General features: G+C 35.4%; 3 protein-coding genes across 4 annotated transcripts; 2 read left to right on the top strand and 1 right to left on the bottom strand.

The window, feature by feature from the left end:
- Nucleotides 1-4596: 4596 nt before the first annotated feature.
- LOC131652413 (uncharacterized) lies at nt 4597-7418 on the bottom strand. Its single transcript, XM_058922262.1, has 4 exons — nt 6920-7418; nt 5957-6193; nt 5642-5859; nt 4597-5235 (listed from the first exon to the last, which is right to left on the bottom strand). Exons 1-4 carry the CDS (start codon nt 7199-7201, stop codon nt 5025-5027), a joined length of 948 nt encoding a protein of 315 aa, XP_058778245.1. The 5' UTR covers nt 7202-7418; the 3' UTR covers nt 4597-5024.
- Nucleotides 7419-11566: 4148 nt separating this feature from the next.
- Nucleotides 11567-15298, top strand: LOC131652411 (probable sodium/metabolite cotransporter BASS6, chloroplastic). 2 transcript variants are annotated; one of them, XM_058922259.1, is made up of 8 exons: nt 11567-11892; nt 11984-12093; nt 12348-12469; nt 13320-13513; nt 13691-13943; nt 14034-14287; nt 14377-14459; nt 14803-15298. In XM_058922259.1, exons 1-8 carry the CDS (start codon nt 11760-11762, stop codon nt 14884-14886), a joined length of 1233 nt encoding a protein of 410 aa, XP_058778242.1. In that variant the 5' UTR covers nt 11567-11759; the 3' UTR covers nt 14887-15298. The 2 variants fall into 2 exon arrangements, with proteins under 2 accessions (XP_058778242.1, XP_058778243.1); XM_058922260.1 differs by lacking the exon at nt 12348-12469 and having other exon boundaries at nt 11869-11892.
- A 726-nt stretch (nt 15299-16024) lies between these two features.
- On the top strand, nt 16025-18520 carry LOC131652410 (probable sodium/metabolite cotransporter BASS5, chloroplastic). The gene is made up of 8 exons (XM_058922258.1): nt 16025-16342; nt 16445-16524; nt 16717-16847; nt 16940-17133; nt 17244-17496; nt 17582-17835; nt 17926-18008; nt 18144-18520. The coding sequence occupies exons 1-8, from the start codon at nt 16180-16182 to the stop codon at nt 18222-18224; spliced, it is 1239 nt and encodes a 412-aa protein (XP_058778241.1). The 5' UTR covers nt 16025-16179; the 3' UTR covers nt 18225-18520.
- Nucleotides 18521-19568: the final 1048 nt, after the last annotated feature.

Raw genomic sequence — 19568 nt, 5'->3', positions numbered from 1 at the left:
TGAGGTCGTTTCTCGACATGGACCGCAGGAGTCTATTAGATCATATCTAATTGTGGAAATTTGCTTGTAGAGAGGATAAAGTATAGGTCCAATAGATGCATGCGCACTACACCTTTGGCCTTCTCTGGGATATGCCTTTGGATGGATAATTAGGCCTACACGTCATTGGGCCTACGGACTGCCCGTGCCCGAAACGGTTTCCCCCAAAACTTACCAAAGTACATAAATGGGAAGTTTTTCATAACACCGGGTCGTCGTTGCTCTAGACTGGGATCTTCACGTTGGATTCCCTCTTTGCAGAAGAGGAAAAAGTTGGACCAATGACTTCAAACTAAAGAGGGATGAATTATGTGGATTTGAAAATTGATGTCCAAATAAAAATCTTTGATAAAAGCAGAGTTTAAAACACGTTTATAAAACAAATGAGAGATAAGTCGTGGAAAACAAATTTTTTTTACATAAGGAAATGCAATAGAAGTAAATAACTGAAATGTAAAGAGATAAAGGAAGACAAAGATGCATTAGAGATTTCTAAAGGTTTGGCCCAATGATTTAGTCTACTCTTCTTACCAAGAATTCCTTCTTGAGAGTTTCTACTATGATGTGAGCTTTTGACATGTTTTACCTACGAACCACCTTACAAAAGGACTATAATTTTAAATTGGTTATTCTCCCAACAAAATACAAGAGTTTTAACTACGAAGACCTCTCAATCAAGAGATTTTACCACCAAATTGTTGCAAATAGGAAAGATTATTTTTCTATTTGTTGGAAAAATCCATTGAATCACGATGATTCAAAGTCTACCACTGTTGTTTGTATTTTTGGAAATCAAGGAAGTGGTGTGCTTCTTTGTTGTTGTTAGAATATTATAGAAGAAGGCTCGAATGCTTTCTATCTCTCCTGATGTCCATCCTAAGAATTCTGGTAGCTTTACCAAGATCCTTCATCTCGAACTCCTTACTGAGTTCAGTCTTGACCCTCAATATTTCTTCGACACTGTCGCTGGCTATGAGGATATCATCCACATATAGCAACAATATCACAAATGAACTACCAGGTCGAAATCTGAAGAAAACACAGTGGTCGAACTGACTTCTGGTGAAACCTATGTGTGCCACGAATTTGTCAAACCTCTTATTTCATTGCTTGGGAGATTGTTTCAGGTCATACAAAGACTTATTTAATTTGCACACATAATCCTCCTTGCCTTTTTCTTCATACCATTCAGGTTTCTTCATGAGGATTATTTCATCTAGATCACCATACAAGAAAGCAGTCTCCACATCCATCTGTTGAAGTTCTAGGTCGAACTTTGCCACCATGACAAACAGCAATCGAATGGATCTGTGCTTCACAACAGGTGTGAACACATCATTAAAGTCCACCCCTTCTTTTTTAGTGAACCCCCCTTGCGACTAACCTTTCCTTGTATCTCTTCAACATCACTCCTTCGATTCCTTCCTTGACTTTGAAAATCCACTTACAACTGACTAACCTGGGTCCAGTAGGTTTCTTGATCAGTTCCCAAGTGTGGTTATCATGAAGAAATTTCATCTCATCATCCATGCCCTTCAGCCATTCAGTCTTATTTTGACTCCTCATAACTTCATTATAATCTCTAGGTTCATCATCAAGAACCTCACTGGTGGAGATTAACTCATAAGCTATGAGATCTGCATACCCAAGTCTCTGAGGTGGCTTGATGACTCTTCTCGACCTATCTTTTGCCAACAGGTAGTCATCGACAGTTTCCTCAACTTCCTTAGCATCTTCTGCTTCTTCTTCGACTTCATCAGGGATATGCAATTCAGCATCAACTTGCTCAACCTCAACAGGAATCTCTACTGGTTCCAGCTCTCCTGCACTTCGATCATCATCATCATCATCATCAGTTTTCTTGAAATCCATCTCAGCTTCATTGAAAACTACATCTCGACTGATGATACACCTCCTGTGATCTGGCTCTAGGCACCATAGCCTATAAGCTTTGACTCTTTCAGGGTATCCTATGAACATGCATTTAAGAGCTCTAGGTTCGACCTTGTCTTGCCTAATGTGAGCATAGGCTACGCATCCAAATACTCTTAGTTTGTCGAGATCTGGTGGATGTCCCGACCAAACTTCTTCAGGTGTCTTCATATCTAATGATGTCGAAGGACATATGTCTATCAGGTATGTTGCTGTCGAAACAGCCTCAGCCCAAAACACCTTCTTTAATCCAGCACTAGTCAACATGCATCTGACTCTCTCCAAAATATTTCGATTAAACCTTTCAGCCAAACCATTTCGCAAGAATTTTCCTTTAACGGTCAAACCTTCACCAACAATCGAAGATTTATGCTCTTTTCGTTCGTTCAAGTCCTTATAATACATGGCTAATTTAACTTCTTCAAAGGTCAGTGACTCCCTTCCATACAAGAGAGTTTCTTTGAAGTGAGCATGTGATCGAGGCAAAGCGCGCAAGAGTAACAACGCTTGATCTTCATCATCGATCTTCACATCAATATTTTTAAGATCAAGAATCAGCTTGTTGAACATATCCAACTGCTCAGCCAACACTTTGTCTTCAATCATCTTGAATGAATACAAAGCTTGCTTTAGGTAGAGTCGATTTACCAGTGATTTGGTCATGTACAAACTTTCAAGTTTCGTCCATAACCCTGATGCCGTCGTCTCCTTTGATACCTGTCTGGGAACCTTATCACCAAGGCTCAATGCCAAGAACAAAGTATAAAACAAGGGAAGAATAAAGAGCAAGGAAGAAGAAGAACACAATAATTTGTTATAACTGCTATTCTTTTACTTTCTCTTAGAAAACAAGATTACAAGTTTACAAGAATAACAAATAACCTCTCTCACCCTAAATTAGGATTTGTAGTATGCAATGATGAGGGACTAGTATGCTATTTATAATAAAACCTAACATACTAACTAATGGGCTTTTTCCATAAGGCTCATTACACGAGATAACTTAATAAACAAGCTAACTTAACAAATTAGGGTTTAAACACCAAAATCTAATTTAACATGCTAACAACCCTAACATCTTCGACACCAGCATGTGAACAACCTTCGACTTCATGCTTAATCCTATCGAACCAAGAGGCTACCCTTCGACCATACTAGAGTTCGATCCAATATCTCACAGATCCAATAAATATGTCATGACCGAATAAAATTCTTGAATAGTCATATTGTTTTGTTTAAGAGCCCTAATGTAACTATCCAAATAATACCATTTTGCAAAATTACACTGAGAAATAAAATTATTAATTCAAGTGAGGATCTTCAAATTACTAACACCCCATGTTTCCAACTTGTTTGCATATGTTGTTTCATCTTTTTTTATTTGTGAACTCAATAGAATTCAAATACAAAATCCAAAACAACTTCTATCATTTTTTTTTTTTGTGGAGAAAAATCATAAGCACAAAATTGACGAGAATAATCAATTGAATGAGTAAGGAAACAAACCCTAACAAGAAAGTTAGAGGAGAACTTTTATCGTTGCAAATATCTTATTGAGTCAACAAATTCTTTGATTCTGACCGTATTTTCGATTTCTACTCTAAGGCCGATCCAGAAAGAAATCACCAAATTTTTAAATAAAAATGTCCTTTTATATTATTTTGTCATCAATTACAAACTCATAAACTATCAATTATCCGCTACCAGTTTTATCAAAGGTAGCCTTTGGTGCAAATATGATGTAAAAGGAAGGAGCTACTCTAAATCTCTAATTACTAAATAATTACTGCATCATTTCTTTTCATGGCTCGGTTGGGGCCTCTGTGGGTTTATTCTACCTATTATTATGTGGATGAGCTTCGGGGTACACCCTGCCACACAACACATTATAGTACTGACCAAGGCATGTTCTCAAAAAGAAAACAAATAATCACTTACAGACAATTGTTTAAGACATTGGATTTAAGTTGTTTTAATTTATGTTGAGTAAGCATCACTACAAGTTTTAACATTTGGACAAATGGTGAATACAAGGAAACAAATATTAAAATCCAACACAAAATACCCTGCTGAGCTATGAGACATGGAATCTGAGAATGTGGTACTACTTGAATTTTGGGAATTTCTTAATCAATCTTATAGAGTGGAAAAACACCATATAAAAATCCAAAAATCCATGTTTGGTAATGCAGTGAGCCACCGCTGCCGCGCGATTAAAGCTCTTTCTTCGGTGATTTTGGTAAGCTAGCAAGTGTAACTTCTTTAGAGAGTAGACTTATCATGCGGCTTAAAGCCATAATGCAAGAACATTGCAAGATGGACATGATATTTTGGCTAGGGACAACCGATGAGATGGGGGTACCCCTCCCTCTACAAACATACTTCAACCAAATATCTCTTTGAAAGAGTGATTTGTCTAGGAGGTATTTCGGCTTCATGGATTAGCACAAGCATTTCTCTTGTGAATTTTAAAAGATGCAAACTCACTTGGACTGATTCTAACATTCCAAAGACCTACATGAACCTCAGCGGACTAAAAAAGATTTGGCTATATAGTATTTGATCTATTACATGGATCAGCTTTGAGGTACACCCTCCCACACAACACAACACACAGAAAAGATATCACAGAGTCAATTGTTTAAGACACTGGATTTAAGCCAATGTAATATATGTTCATTAAGTATCACTACAAGTTTTTAACATTTGGACATATGGTGAATACAAAGAAAGAAAAATTATAAACCAACACAAAAATACTCTGTTGAGCTATCAGATACAGAATCTGAGATGAAGGACCAGAGAATGAGCTCGCGCAAAAACAATCACAAGCTAATTTACATATCTTGTACTACATGGATAATGTTGAAGAACATTTTTAACTCTACACTTTCTTTTGAGTGAAAAACTCTACATCCCCTTTTTATTTATTGAAACAACCGGAGAAGTAAAACTTTTTTCAGCTTGTTCCTCAGTAACCCTCATCCGCCTCTCATTGACGAGGGTGTGAGGCTACTTAAGTAGTAAGATCTCATCTAATTTTGCAGTATGCATCAGTTGATATATAATGAGCCATAATGATGTTTTTTCAATAGCAGTTCATCTTCTCTTCGCAACAGGTCGAGCTGTCTCTTAGCATAGAGTGTGAAAAATACTGTGGTACCTATAGCTATGCAGAAGCCAACAACATTGAAGGCAATCTGTGGAGCAGTTAGAAAACTTGTTCTGTGTGATACATCCGCCAATGCTCGTATCAAAATTCCCCTGCAGAATTAGACAATGAGTTTATGACACAATATTTTATCACTAGTTATAGCTAGTAACATATTTGTAAAAACTAATTTTGTCTAGAGCTGACGAGAGCTGAATCTTTTCCCCTATTGTTTACTAATCAAAATGACGAGAGCTGACTAGAGCCGAATCTTTTTCCGTATCGTTTACGAATCGAAACATTGAGAGCTGAATCTCCCGTAGCAGCAAAGCTAATATGCCACTTACAATACACCTATCACATATTTAAGCCGTGTGCAAAGGATTCTACCCTCCACGTGAATGACGAGCGCACATATAGCTTCTAGTTAGATTCAGGCTTAGAGGTGTTCAGTCATAATCCACCAAAAAGTAACTCACAAACAATCAACGAAAAGATAGAGGGGAAAAGTGATCATACGTGTAAATTGAAGCAATTACTTCTGGCGTCATTCCTGCCAAAGATCCACACAAGTAAGGACCATATTGAACATTTGTTGCCACCGAACAATAGTTATAAAGTATGTAAGGAAATGGAGAAATCCTTATTAGAGCAACTGCTCTAAACTGATGAAACCAAGTTTCTCCACCAGCTGATCTTAAAACAGTAGCTTTCTTTGGATATTGGTCTAACCACTCCTATGAAAAGAATCACAAATTCTTCAATCCAAATTAGTACAAACAATATAAACATTAAGAAATAAACAAAAACTTAGATTAAAGATAAGGCATGTACCTCAATCTTATGATGGAACATTGAGCCAATGAAAAAAGGAAGTGATACTCCAATAACTGCTGCAGACATTACTATCAAGAAACCATAAAGATAACCAAATATCATTCCAGCAAACCACATAGAAGGTGAAGATGGTAAAAGTATGGTAGGAAATAATGATATTGAAGCAAACACTATAATAGCTAATTGCTTAGTGGTGAATGTCTCTTCCTGCCATTTTATTAATGGAATAAACACCTGAAAAGTAAAGATAATATTAAATTGAGAAATGTTAAAGAAACATGGTTGACCTAACTCAATCATAAAAAACACCGATTTGAGGTGAGTTGCCCTCACTTATAAGCACATGTTTAGGTTATATATTATTCGATGTGAGACTCTTAACCCATCCCTTCACGTTCAAGGCTCGACATCTGAATTGTGGAAATAAATACTGGGTGGCCTGATAGCAAATGGCCTAAAAGATTTTAAACCGAGCTCTTATATTCCATTAAAAAATATGGTTTGGCCTAATTCAACCATACAAAACCAACCTGTATGGTGAGTTCTCCAACGCCAATATTTGTCGATGTGTGAAAGATATAAGATTTATGTAATTATGCATATTTTATCTATCTTTAAGAATGTTATAAAATTGAGAGAAAAATATACTAAACAATTATTACCATGAAATAGTGACAAATATTGACATTGCATCGATGATTATGATCACGCAAAGGGTTTTAAAGAACTGTCTGCGACCACAGAAAAACTCCGACAAAACGGTATTGGCACATTTATCACCATTTTTATTACAATAAGTGTCGCGACATCCGGCCAAAATCGCAAAACATTTATGTGACCGCGACCGCTTTTTTAAAACCCTCGGTGCATATTGAAATAGATAAACCAGCATTATCATATATTCTTACATACAAAGTAAAAAACATGATTTGGTGATGAATATTAAAGAAGAAAATAAACCTTTTGAATGAAGAAAGGTCCAACCCAATTGAATACAATAAGACCTAGAACGCTAACGAATAGGAGAAGCAACCCTAATTTAACCCAATACAACAAAGGCGGTGGTTGTGGTGGAGGAGCCGGAACGGTGGTCTCCGGTATGGAATCACGGTGGGGCGTCACCAAATCAATGTAATCACCACTGCCGTCGTTGGTTTTGTTATAAGTATGAATCAATGGGTCTTTCTCCTTTAAACGAGGATCTTCTCTAACATTGTTATCTTGGTTGTTCATAGATGCCATAGAAAGTTTTTCAAATATATTGAATGGTGTTTGAGAGGTTGAAGAAGGTTGATTAGAAATTGTTCATGGGAATTGGTGAGAATTCCCAAAGGGAATAATGAGTGAGTGAATTTGATTCACAGAAATGGGATATGCCAATATTATTCATTGCCATATCTTTTTGTGAATTGAAACTTGACATTGATGTTTATTTTGACAATTTGTATCTCACCATACATATAAGGAAATTCCCTCATTGGTCATAAATATGTGATGGGGTTGCTTGGTTCATTGGTGATAGAATGTGTAAGTCAATACAATAAAATAAACTCCTCAATAGAATTTGGTCAACAAAAAAAATCCTCAAAAGAATTTGGTTTATATTTAAATAAAAAAAACTAAAATTATGTTTAGTATGAAATTTATAACAAATATTTTAATGATAAAATTAAGTTTTTAGTATATAATTTTATACATTAATTTAAAATATAAATTGTTACTATTAGAGAGTGGTATTTGGAATTTAATCCAAGAAAATAGTTACATATCTCAAACTTAATTTCACATGTTGCGATGAATCTTTCTTGTTCAAGTGAAAGGACTGAATTGGAATTTTATGGTAAATTTTGGTGAAGATTATTAAACTACAACTTTACTAAGAGGTTAGTTTTCTTATGAGTTTGTAATATATTTAAAGAATGTAAGCTCAATATGTAAAAAGCTTAGAGTAAGATTGTTGAGTTGAACTTGTATAAAAACTAAGTTATTGTTGCACGGTTATTGAGCTTAACCTGTGTAATAAATCAAGGTGTTTATAAGATTGTCAAGATAAACTTGTAAAAAGTTTGGTGTAATTGCTTAGTTGAATTTGTGGAACAACTTAAGTTTTTTGCGTAAGGATGTTGGGTTGAACCTGTCTAAAAGGTGAAGTGGTTGTTTAGTGGAAATCTCAAGAGAAAACTCTTAGGGACAAGAATAAGTTTTGTAATTTAGGTCAAGTAGCATAAATCTCTGGGTGTGATCTCTCTAACATTTTTCTCTTTATTTTTCTACATTTTATTTATCACATTGCTTATTCTCTGCTTATATATCTGTCTTAACATAAATAATTTTAAAATCAAACATTTTTATTAAAAAAAGTTTCTTGAAATTTGTTTATCACAATCCACCCCCTTCTTGTGTTTATCACATTGCGGTTTTCTATCAGACCGATTTGATTTTGAACACCCCTAGTGGAGATGTGATGTTAAGCCCATTGATAGAATAATAGTTAGTGAAGGATTAAATAAAAATAAGAGGAAAAAGAGATAATTAGAAAGATAGAGAAATTAGAGAATTAGAATGATTAAACTCACCACGCAATTTTATAAACAAAACCTTTTGAGTATGAAAAAGAAGAGGTCGTAAATTCCATTATCCCTTCATCTTCTCGAGTATTTTAATCGTAGGTCGTACCTTGGCTTGTGGTTAGATATTGTTCTCCTACATTAAAATCAATCACAACTCATCAAACCTCTTTTTATGCCTTAGGGCATGCAAACTCTGTTAAGAAAGGACATGCTATTTTCGTTCTACCGCAATACAGGCAACACATAAGTCTCCAAGCGCGAGCGGAAAAGTCTAACTATTAGAACACAAATGTTAACATCGTTCATAAAAAATAACCAACAAACACTGATTTTCTACTCCACAAACTACTAGACTCTAATTTCTTCATACGTAGGCACGAGGTTTCAAAACCGAGGCGAGAACACTAATTAAAAATTTATTTTTTACCCTAATTAAATCCATTAATAAAGCAATAATCGCAAGTAAACCTAAACAACACCCTTACACGCGAAACAAGCAAAACGGTTCCCGTTGAGTACAACGAATGTGAGGGGTGCTAATATCTTCCCCTTACATAATCGACTAATGAACTTGAATTTGGTTGTGACGACCATTTTCTTTCACTTTTAGGGATTTTATCGATATTTTCCATTTCCTTTAGAATAAATAAAGTTCGGTGCCGACTCTGTATTTTTTTCTCGGCGCGACAGGAATCACCTCAAAAAATTATGAGCAAGTTCCTATCATATGTATTGTTTTCCAAAGATAAGATTCATCTAATTTGGAGTACAGATAAACCAAACACGTGCCCTCAGTTGTTCTTGTGGATTAGCTCTAAATTGATGAAGTATGTCACATAGACTACATCAATGTAGGTTTCACTTTTGTCCATAAATATTGTCATGCCAACCAAGTATAAAATGTATGACCTCAATGCACATTGTCCGTGGAGTAAAACCTGCTCGTCATCACCTTCAACATCCATTGATGCAACCAAGTGGTATTCATACAGGTCTTCCAGGTATTAAAATTGGGCATGAGTACCTCTCGTGGCTCCAAGCTCCTCTTGGATCTCACCTAGGTCAACTCCCAAATAGTTTACCATCAAATCAAGTGCCTCAAATACCGTTGATTCGAGAATTTTTTAGTAATATTCTCCTAATCGGAAGATGTAAAAGGCAACCAACATGCCATGGTTAATGGTCTGGTATTTAGTGGCGCATAAATCCACAAGCCCGAAGTAACAAACAAAATCTTGAAACCATGCATATGCATTTTGTTCCAAATTCAAAATCGTCCTGACATGGTTTATAGATTTTATCGCTTCACGCGCCTATAAAAATAAATATATCAACCGCAACTCATATAGTAAGAAATGTATTTAACGTAAAGTAAATAAATATTCCTCTTCTTCCCACACATGCTTAGCAACATGTTCTGAATAGAAATGAAGTAAAGAGTTGTCACAGGGGCCTCCTAAAAACTATCAGGAATATGATCAACAACAACAATAGGTTCCTCCTATTGGACTTCAGGGGCTTCATAAGCTGAAGAGTAGTAGAAGACACATGACCTCAGGAGGTCTAAGTGTGAGACATGTGACCTTGTGAAGTCTGGGACACACGACCATGTGAAATCGAGGCCTCAACGTCAAACGAACTAGCAGTAACTTATGGCCTCATGCGCACGACCATCTCCGTACAATTAAACACATGTTGAGATACACGATCGTGCCTTAATCTATCCTGGTTTTCTTCAGCCATTGTTCCTATAATACAAAACAAAAATATAATACAAGGCAGAAAAAAATATTAAAATCAAGTAAAATTCGGAGATGTAACTCCATGATACAAAAAAACAAAACTAAAAAAAAATCTGAGATGGATCTCCAAAAAACTAAAAAAGGAAAATAGTCCATAAAAATCTGGAGATGTAACTCTGTAAGAATGCATGATAGCAGAAATTTCTGAAATTACAGACAATGCCCTAATCTCCAACAAATTTGTATGCATGTCTAAACAAAGTACCTATTTTGAATGTAATTACAAATGAATGCATTTTAAACAACCTATTTTACCTAATGCATGCATCACAACTCAAAAATAGAAAGGAAACTAGAAACTTACAAATTGATAGTTGTTGTGCGAAAGCTTGAATGGAGTGAATGAAATCCATTGAGATTGATTGTAATGCAGTTGTAGCGTTGAAACTTGAAAAATGACGCACTTGAATTTTGCTCAAAGCTCTTTGTGAAAATGTAACAAAAGAAGAAGGAAGGTTCTGACACAAGGTATACAAATTAAAATTCGTTTGAAGATGTATCTTTTGTAAAACTCATTGAACATAAAATTCATAGAATCCAGTGTTTTGAATTAAGGGTGATTTATAGAGATGCATCTCCGAATCACATTTTTAGGCTAAATAGAAGTGACCCACTCACTCAATTGTTAAGGATGTGATGTGTAAATGTAAGAGCTTATATGACTTTTCATGATGAATTTGAATAAAGGAATACCCTGCCACTTCAAGGAAAATTCATTTCTACAGTGAGAGATGCATCAACTTTCACCCAATAAAAGGATAAATAGTAAAATAAATTAGGGAACACCCCTCAACTTTCACCCAATAAAAGAATAAATAGTAAAATAAATTAGGGAATACCTTACCCCACCCCTTAGGTTTCTTATGCCCATCCCTTAAGTTTTTTATGCATCACAAGCATTGTCAAAAATGTCCTTATATTTTTGTAGATGTATATCCAGAAGCACTTATTTTTTAAAAAAATTGATTTTTTTCGTAGATACATCTACCGTAAAAAACATAGGGAACGTTGGAAAAATTCAAATTATTTTAGTTCAGTAGATCTTCCGAAGATGTATCTACGTAATAAATCAATTCTTTTTTAAAAAAATACTTTCAAATGTGCAACTACTAAAATAGAGAGACATAATTGAAATTTCGCAAGAAAAATTAACAAATCATGGTGTAATGAAATATTCTAAATAAAATATTATTTTATTAGAAGGGTGTTCTTAACCTTTCTTTATAGGAAATCGTCTCCGGGCAACTACTACAAATGAATTCCCCGTTACGGGAGGACGAGAGTGGGGCGTTTGTATTAAATAATGAGTTGAAATGTGTGTATCTAGCAAATAGAAGCACCGGTTGACTACTAGTATAGAGAATAAAAAGAGTCCAGTGCGTGCGGTGCCGTTTCTCTATCGAGAATAGTGTTTCACATTTTCAAAACATGAATTCGATTTCTTCAGGCAGAGTCAAGCCTCTTCCTCTATCACCTCACTCCCGTCTCCGATGCTCCAACTGCACCAACGTCTCTTCCTTCTCGATTCCCCTGCGTCCGAACTCCCCCAATAGTACTACTAGTACGTATCTTTCTTCTCTCATTTCCCTTTCCCTTTCTACATTCAACTATTTCTAACACACGATTGTCATTATTATGTTCCTCCTTTTCAGTTCGATTGGCGGTTCCGAGTCCCCGGCTTTCCATCAAATGTGCATCGACAAACTTCTCCGATTCTCATCCTTCCGATCCGACTCCGAATCACTCTTCTCACGCTACCACGGTACTACTTCCACTTCTTCAATTATTTTGTTACTCTTCTGCACAATAGGTTAATCGGTCTAGAAATACACCATTTGATAATACAAATAATAAATACTAATATCGTAGTATCCGGTGAATACTAGTTTTATATGGCAGATTTTTTAAAAAAAAAAAATCTAAGTTTGGTTTTTGTGAAAGTTATGCTATGCAGATAATTAAGAACAGAGTAATGCAGTGCATAATTGTTTTTGGCTGTTTTATTTCTTTCCTCAGACAGTGAAACAAACTATTTTGGAGATCCTGAAGAACTCAAACTCACTTCTGCCTCCTGCAGTTCTTGCTAGTACACTGCTAGCTCTTATCTATCCACCTTCTTTAACCTGGTTTACTACCAGGTCCGTGTATGTTCTTCATGAATTGGTTGATGAAAATATTGATTTGTTTTGTAATTGTTTGCATTTTAGAGAAATTTATTTAACCAGGTGATTTGCAGCAATGAAGTCATATTCATTTGCTCTTATAAAGTTATCTAGAATACTTTGATGTATCTCTTTAAACTGCCAATGCGAAATAGAATGCAGTTGTGCAAATTATTGATAGCTGAAACACAATGGAATCTAAACCATACGAGCAGTCAATAGCGGCCAATAGCAGCGCTATCCTGCTATAGCGGAGCAGAGCGGACCGGAGGCCGACCGCTCTGGGAAGAGCCTTAGCAGTGAAGAGTACTATAGCGGCCCGCTATAGGGTAAATAGCGGTGAAGAGTACTATAGAGGCTGCTATAGGTTAAATAGCAGTGAAGAGTACTATAGAGGCTGCTATAGGGTAAATAGCATGATAGCGGAGCAGAGCGGTTTCTAGCTCTCTATCCTTTTCTCCTCTAAAAAACCGAAATTACCCCTTAAATTTACAATGTTTTAGATTTTCATTCAAATTTGACCTGCGACTCAACCTTAACCTTCCTTCAAGAGTCATGCGTGCTTTGATTTATGACTATTTTATGAGTTGAGTTATTTGTTTAACTTTGCATTAAAAATATGTTTATAATTATTATATGTAATTTGTCCAAAAACTGATCAAATAGAGCGGTCATCCTGCTATACGCTATCCCACTTTTGGGGTCGGCTGCTCCACACCGCTATACGCTATCCCACTTTTTTGGTCGACCGCTCCACACCGCTATCCAGGAATGACTTCTATGATTTCAGTCATGAGTTCTTAATTATTATGTGATGTACTTGCAGATACTATGCACCCGCATTAGGATTTTTGATGTTTGCAGTTGGGGTCAATTCAAGTGAAAAAGAATTTCTTGAAGCATTTAATAGGCCTGCAGAAATTGCCACTGGTTATTTTGGCCAGTTTGTTGTGAAGCCTCTTCTTGGATATCTGTTTTATATTATTGCGGTAACTGGTTTTGGTCTACCAGCAGGAATAGGTAAGATTTGAGAATGGTGTCTTAATATGAAAAATTACGCTTGCACTCCTTTAAATTTGACCAATTATCTAGATCAGTCCTTTAAGTTTCTAATTGACTGCAAACATAATTTTAGCTATATAATATTAGAGAGTTACTGGGATATGCTTTCTAATTTTTTTGAGGTAAATGTATCAGGCGCAGGGATTGTATTGGTGGGTTGTGTTAGTGGAGCTCAGCTCTCAAATTATGCCACTTTTCTAACAGACCCACAAATGGCACCATTAAGCATAGTAATGACATCGCTGTCAACTGCTTCCGCGGTTTTTGTCACACCACTCTTATTGCTGTTGCTCATTGGGAAGAGACTGCCTGTAGATGTAAAAGGAATGGTGTTTAGCATTACACAGATTGTGGTGGTACCTATTGCTGTTGGTCTGCTTCTAAATCGGTATAACTATTGTTTCAAATTTAAATAGATTTTTCTGTATTAATGTCTCCTTTAAAAGCGTTGTTTTCTTACATGATTTATTTTTCACAGCTTCTTTCCTCGTATTTGCAATGCTATTCGACCATTTTTGCCTCCACTGTCTGTGTTGGTGGCAGCTACCTGTGCTGGAGCACCCCTTGCTCTTAACGTGGAGGTTATTAAATCTCCACTTGGAGTTTCTATCTTGCTTCTTGTTGTTGCTTTCCATTTGTCAGCTTTTATAGCTGGTTATGCACTAGGTGGTTCTATCTTCCGTGATTCTCCTGAAGTGAAGCCACTACAACGAACAATGTCCTTTGAGACAGGTACAATTTTTCTTCCATTTTCACCAATCAAATGCTTTCACTAGCTTATGTTACCTAAGACTTAAGTAACATATTTTCTCTTATGGCAGGAATGCAAAGTAGTCTCCTTGCTCTGGCTCTTGCTAATAAGTTCTTTGAAGATCCAGTTGTGGGTATGCCTCCAGCAATTTCGGTAAATTCTCAACTCTGGTTAAACTCTAATAACAGTCATGTACCCTGTCAATATAAGCTTTCTTGATGCCTCTGCATCTCTCTTTCACATGTACTTATGAGTGTACAAATGTGTCTGCATGTACCCTGTTTTAAATATGCATTTTTCATTACATATTCACGTCATTGATTCGATTAATTTGTTGTGTTGGAAAACTCAAAACTATTGTTTTTGGTCTAGAATGTAGAAGGATTTAAATAAAGCATCAATATACTGTTGTATGACTAATCTACACATGGAAGAAACATAGCACTAAATCAAAATATCATTTGACTGTAATATAAATGACTAATTTCTTTTGCAGACCGCAATTATGTCTTTGATGGGATTTGGTCTTGTGTTGATCTGGGCCAAAAAAGGAAAGCATGAGACGAAACACAGCACCTGAAAGGTATGGATTTAGATGTGTATGGTGCACATTGGGTCCATCTTGTATCTTAGCGAACAATGGTACTGCTGAAGCTATCATGAGAAGAAACCAACAACAGGAAGAAGTTTGATATCATATTATCCATTATATACCATGAAAATTTAAAAATATTTCACACCACCGATTCGTTTTTGTGAGTAGTATAGAACCTGTGGTGTGAAATAATTGACACTTATCTATTTATGTTTTTAGTGACTCTTTCAAATTACAGGAACACCAAAAGCAAGTTGGTGATTATCAAAATCCCACTTAAAAAATAAGATCTAGCCCATGCAAAACACGGGCTGCATAAAGAAAAATAGTGTACCCCACTTCACCATTAGTCACTGTTACAATTATTTCATGTTATTCAGTTAACACTTTCTGTCAACATTTTAATTATTTTTTTTCTCTAGCCACTCACAGTTACCGTTTTCATTAGTTATGTAGTTAATTTTTCTTTTTTCATATCAATAGATCAATGTACATACGAAGCTAATGAAAAATGAGAGTTCACTTTTTCTCTAAATTTTTTCTTGATACAACTTTTGTTCACTGCTGCTCATGCGAGTCTTTACAATTTTACCTCGACTAAATTCTAAAATCCAACTGGAGCATCATAAGAATTATCTCATACACACGAGACCTATAGAACTACATTATGTAGCATTTTAATCTTAAACAAAAATTGTTATCCGCAAAATATATATATCCGTTAAAGTTTTTATCTTTTAAAGATTGCCATGTACTTACCATCTAGTTTATCACGTATGTTATACAATATAAATATACTCGTGAAAACAGAATATTGATACTTATAAATAGACATTTTTTTTATAAAAAAAAAAAACTATCCTTCAAACATGAAATCCCGAATCCAAGTCCTTAATTTCTTGATGAACTTGAAAACCATGTTATTCTCAGAACTTGTCTTTCAATGGATAGAATCCATCAAAATCAATTAAAATAATTAATCTATGTTGATGAGGGGATCCAATATATAATTCATATCCACTAGTCCATTCCCACTAACTCTCACGTAACACTCTCTTATCAGTGCATAATGAAGTCCATATCATATCATTGTTGTTATTTTCTCAAATAGAAAAAGTATCCATTAAACATTCTCAATCATGTTTTTTCCAATGAAAGAAACAAACAAACGAACAATAATTGGTCAACAGTTTTCAGTGGAATTTATATAATCCACCTAAATGCAAAGCAGTTCCTCACTTTAGCTGGTCAAGTCGAATATAAACGCTGCTACAAAACATGTATTCAGCAATTTCATGCAGAATGAATCAGTTGCATAATGTAACTAATGTTAGTTACTTACATCATTCACTCTTCCAAGTTAGGAAACCTCCGATATACTTGTCATGTGCGACCAATGTTTCTTCTAAATTCTCGACTCGCTTGGGTTCACACTTCCTACGTAGTACTCTCGTTGTGTTTATAACCATTTCTTTTCTTCCAAGTTTACTATCAGCAAAGAATAATAAATTCTTTTATGCATGCGTTTGTTTATTTGCTTCAGAATACAGGAGTTCCAAGCTATCTCTCAAATGTGCATCGCAGTACTCTTCGGATTCCTTGCTTCCCGATCCAATCCCTCAGGTATTTTCTATTCAAACAAAAATAACTTATTTTCTACCATAAAAAATAAATACAAGTTTTTGTCACCGGGATGGACATATATGTGAACCAGGCAGTATGATCAAGTTTAGTTTTATAAAATTTGCATGAAAATTGTAAAACAAAGATAACACAGGACATCTTTCTTTTCGGTTATTATGTTTCTATCATTAGATAATGAAGCAAAAAACGATGTCCATTTTGGAGATTCTAAAGCAAGCGAATTCACTTCTACCTTACGTAGTCTTTTCAAGTACACTTCTAGCTCTAATCTCCCCGCGTTCTTTTACGTGGTTTACCAGCAGGTCTGTCGATTCAAGAGTTATTTTACGATTAATTTCATATTTTATCACATGAACAAGACTTGTATATGATTTACTTATGTATTTACTTGCAGATACTATGCTCCTGCATTAGGATTTTTGATGTTTGCAGTTGGAGTTAATTCAAGTGAAAAGGATTTCCTTGAAGCATTTAACAGGCCAGCAGAACTTTTCACTGCTTATTTTGGTCAATTCGTAGTGAAGCCTCTTCTTGGATATCTTCTTTGCATAATTTCAGTAAACGTATTTGGTCTACCGACAGCAATAGGTGAGGACGATCCTTTTTTTGATTAGCAAGTGTTACTAAGTTCGTAGTTATGTTAGTTTTTAGGATTTGGACTCTAAACTTCTTCCTTAAACTCAATACGTGTTCCTCAGGCGCAGGAATTGTATTGCTGTCTTGTGTTAGTGGAGCGCAGCTCTCAAGTTACGCTACTTTCCTATCCGATCCGAAAATGGCACCATTAAGCATAGTTATGACATCGCTGTCAACTATTTCTGCGGTTTTTGTCACACCACTCTTACTATTGTTACTCATCGGGAAGAAACTGCCTATAGATGTAAAAGGAATGGTGTTTAGCATTACACAGGTTGTGCTTGTTCCTATTACACTGGGTTTATTTCTAAATCGGTAAATTCTACATATCTCAGATAAATTTGTTAACATTAGTATTTTCTTAAAGGGTGTTGCCTCTCATAATAGTATTTTTTTTCAGATTCTTTCCTCATATTTGTAATGCTATTCGACCGTTCTTGCCTCCACTATCAGTATTGGTAGCGGCTCTCTCTGCAGGAGCACCACTTGCTCTTAACATCGACTCTGTTAAATCCCCCTTTGGTTTTGCCATCTTTTTGCTCGCTGTTGCTTTTCATGTGTCATCTTTTGTAGCCGGTTATATTCTTAGCGGATTTGTCTTTCGTGATTCTCCTGATGCGAAGCCACTGCAGAGAACAATTTCCTTCGAGACAGGTACAATTTTTATTCCTTTTGTCATTCATCGGATGCTTCTAGTAGTATATATTACTTTATTGAACAAATTCATTTGTCTAACAACGGCAGGAATGCAAAGTAGCCTCCTTGCCCTGGCTCTTGCAAATAAATTCTTTGAAGATCCAGTTGTTGGCATGCCTTCTGCAATTTCTGTAAGTTGTATAATCGTCACGTACTTGTGCACTGGTTTGTGATAAGTTACTTGCGTGACAAGTTACTCCATGTAGAGCTGTTTAACGGATTTATTTTATTGTAATTGTAATTTAAGTTGATAACTTTGCTTGCAGTCTCCGCTTATGTCTTTGATGGGTTTTTCTCTTGTTCTGATTTGGTCGAAAATCAAGAACAAGTCAAAACATGGCAGCTGAAGAAAATATTGATACAGGGGTACATGAATTAGTTCATCTCTTGTGTATCTTAATGAGCTTCTGTACAACAAAGGTGTTATCACTTTTGTCTTTGGAGGATTCTTAGTTAGACCAATGGAATTAGTGACTAACCAATGCATGGAATAAATGTAGCTAAGAATCTTCCAATCCAACCACATATTATTGAAAATAACTCAAATCTCAATTAGATTAAAGATAAGTTTGTGTTGGAGGTTTTGGCATGTGAGAAAGGAACATATGATAAATTGCAGATAGTAAACTTGGTTTTTCCCATACATTGTGATGGAATTTAACAAAGAATTACATAATTTTTTTATCATAATTAAATTAGAAAAAAAATGATTTTTCTTCCCACACAATTTATTATAATTTTTTTTTACAACAAAAAAATAATTTGTATGATTAAAATATTAAATGATGAATACAATTAAGTATGCTAAAATGAAGATGGGAACTGATATTGTATATGGCCATCCTAAAATCTATACAAATAAGTGTGTAAAGACAAATATCTATAATTTATTCGAATTTTTAGGGTTAAAGGCTAGTTTGTTATAGTTTTTTCAAATGGTTTTTATTTATTAATTTTAATTTTTTTAATGCTATTACTAGAAAATAATAGAAGTTGTTGAACTCTGAAATATTAGTTGAAGTTCGACATTGAAAGAAATTGATAAGAGTCGAGACGGCTTAAAACCTTTCTCGTATGTCATCGGTGAAAGAAAAAAGACAGGATCAACATATCATCCTCTTCAGAAGATCTAGGGTCGAAGAAGATACTCTGAGGAAGAATGCTTTAACTCCTATAATTAATAACTATCACATATGTGGGGATCTTTAGAAACTTCTGGGGATAGGTTCCTACGACGAAATGATGGGTCCCAACAACCATGTTGCAATCATAGAAACCCTTCACTTTTCGGGAGGGGGAGGGTCGGATAAATGAAAGTTGTCCGCCTTGACGTAAAAGAAGGGGGCGATGAAAAGGTTTAAGGGTCTTATCCCAAATCTATCAACTTCTGGGGAAATCATGTGGACGTTTATGCATTTCACCCCTTCTAGAAGGAAATTGTACTATGAAGATGACCCCATGGTCATAAAACATGCAATTATTTAATTAGGGTGTTAGACGCATCCTAATAGATCTTGGTAGCTCAAACTATGTATTCTACTAGAATGCCTTTGAAAGGTGATTTCTAGATTCATAACACTTACAACCACTCAAAGGCTCCCGGGTGAAATTATTGGGCAAACATGTTTAAGTCAAAAACTACATCTCGATCAGAATCGTTTTCAGATGGCACATAAACACTAAATTAAAAT

The sequence above is a fragment of the Vicia villosa genome, linkage group LG2 (genome assembly GCF_029867415.1).
Source record: "Vicia villosa cultivar HV-30 ecotype Madison, WI linkage group LG2, Vvil1.0, whole genome shotgun sequence".
Classification (NCBI taxonomy): Eukaryota; Viridiplantae; Streptophyta; class Magnoliopsida; order Fabales; family Fabaceae; genus Vicia; species Vicia villosa.
This window is presented reverse-complemented; position numbering and strand designations above follow the sequence as displayed.

Bases quoted from the DNA above. Each gene is read 5' to 3' on its own strand.
- LOC131652411 (XM_058922259.1), top strand. From the start codon at position 11,760: ATGAATTCGATTTCTTCAGGCAGAGTCAAGCCTCTTCCTCTATCACCT. The intron at 12,094-12,347 runs GTACTACTTCCA...TTCTTTCCTCAG, and splicing joins ACTCTTCTCACGCTACCACG to ACAGTGAAACAAACTATTTT. The intron at 13,944-14,033 runs GTATAACTATTG...TATTTTTCACAG, and splicing joins GTTGGTCTGCTTCTAAATCG to CTTCTTTCCTCGTATTTGCA.
- LOC131652410 (XM_058922258.1), top strand. From the start codon at position 16,180: ATGTATTCAGCAATTTCATGCAGAATGAATCAGTTGCATAATGTAACT. The intron at 16,848-16,939 runs GTCTGTCGATTC...ATTTACTTGCAG, and splicing joins TTTACGTGGTTTACCAGCAG to ATACTATGCTCCTGCATTAG. The intron at 18,009-18,143 runs GTAAGTTGTATA...CTTTGCTTGCAG, and splicing joins GCATGCCTTCTGCAATTTCT to TCTCCGCTTATGTCTTTGAT.
- LOC131652413 (XM_058922262.1), bottom strand. From the start codon at position 7,201: ATGGCATCTATGAACAACCAAGATAACAATGTTAGAGAAGATCCTCGT. The intron at 6,194-6,919 runs GTTTATTTTCTT...TTTACTTTTCAG, and splicing joins GACCTTTCTTCATTCAAAAG to GTGTTTATTCCATTAATAAA. The intron at 5,236-5,641 runs GTATGATCACTT...CTAATTCTGCAG, and splicing joins GTAATTGCTTCAATTTACAC to GGGAATTTTGATACGAGCAT.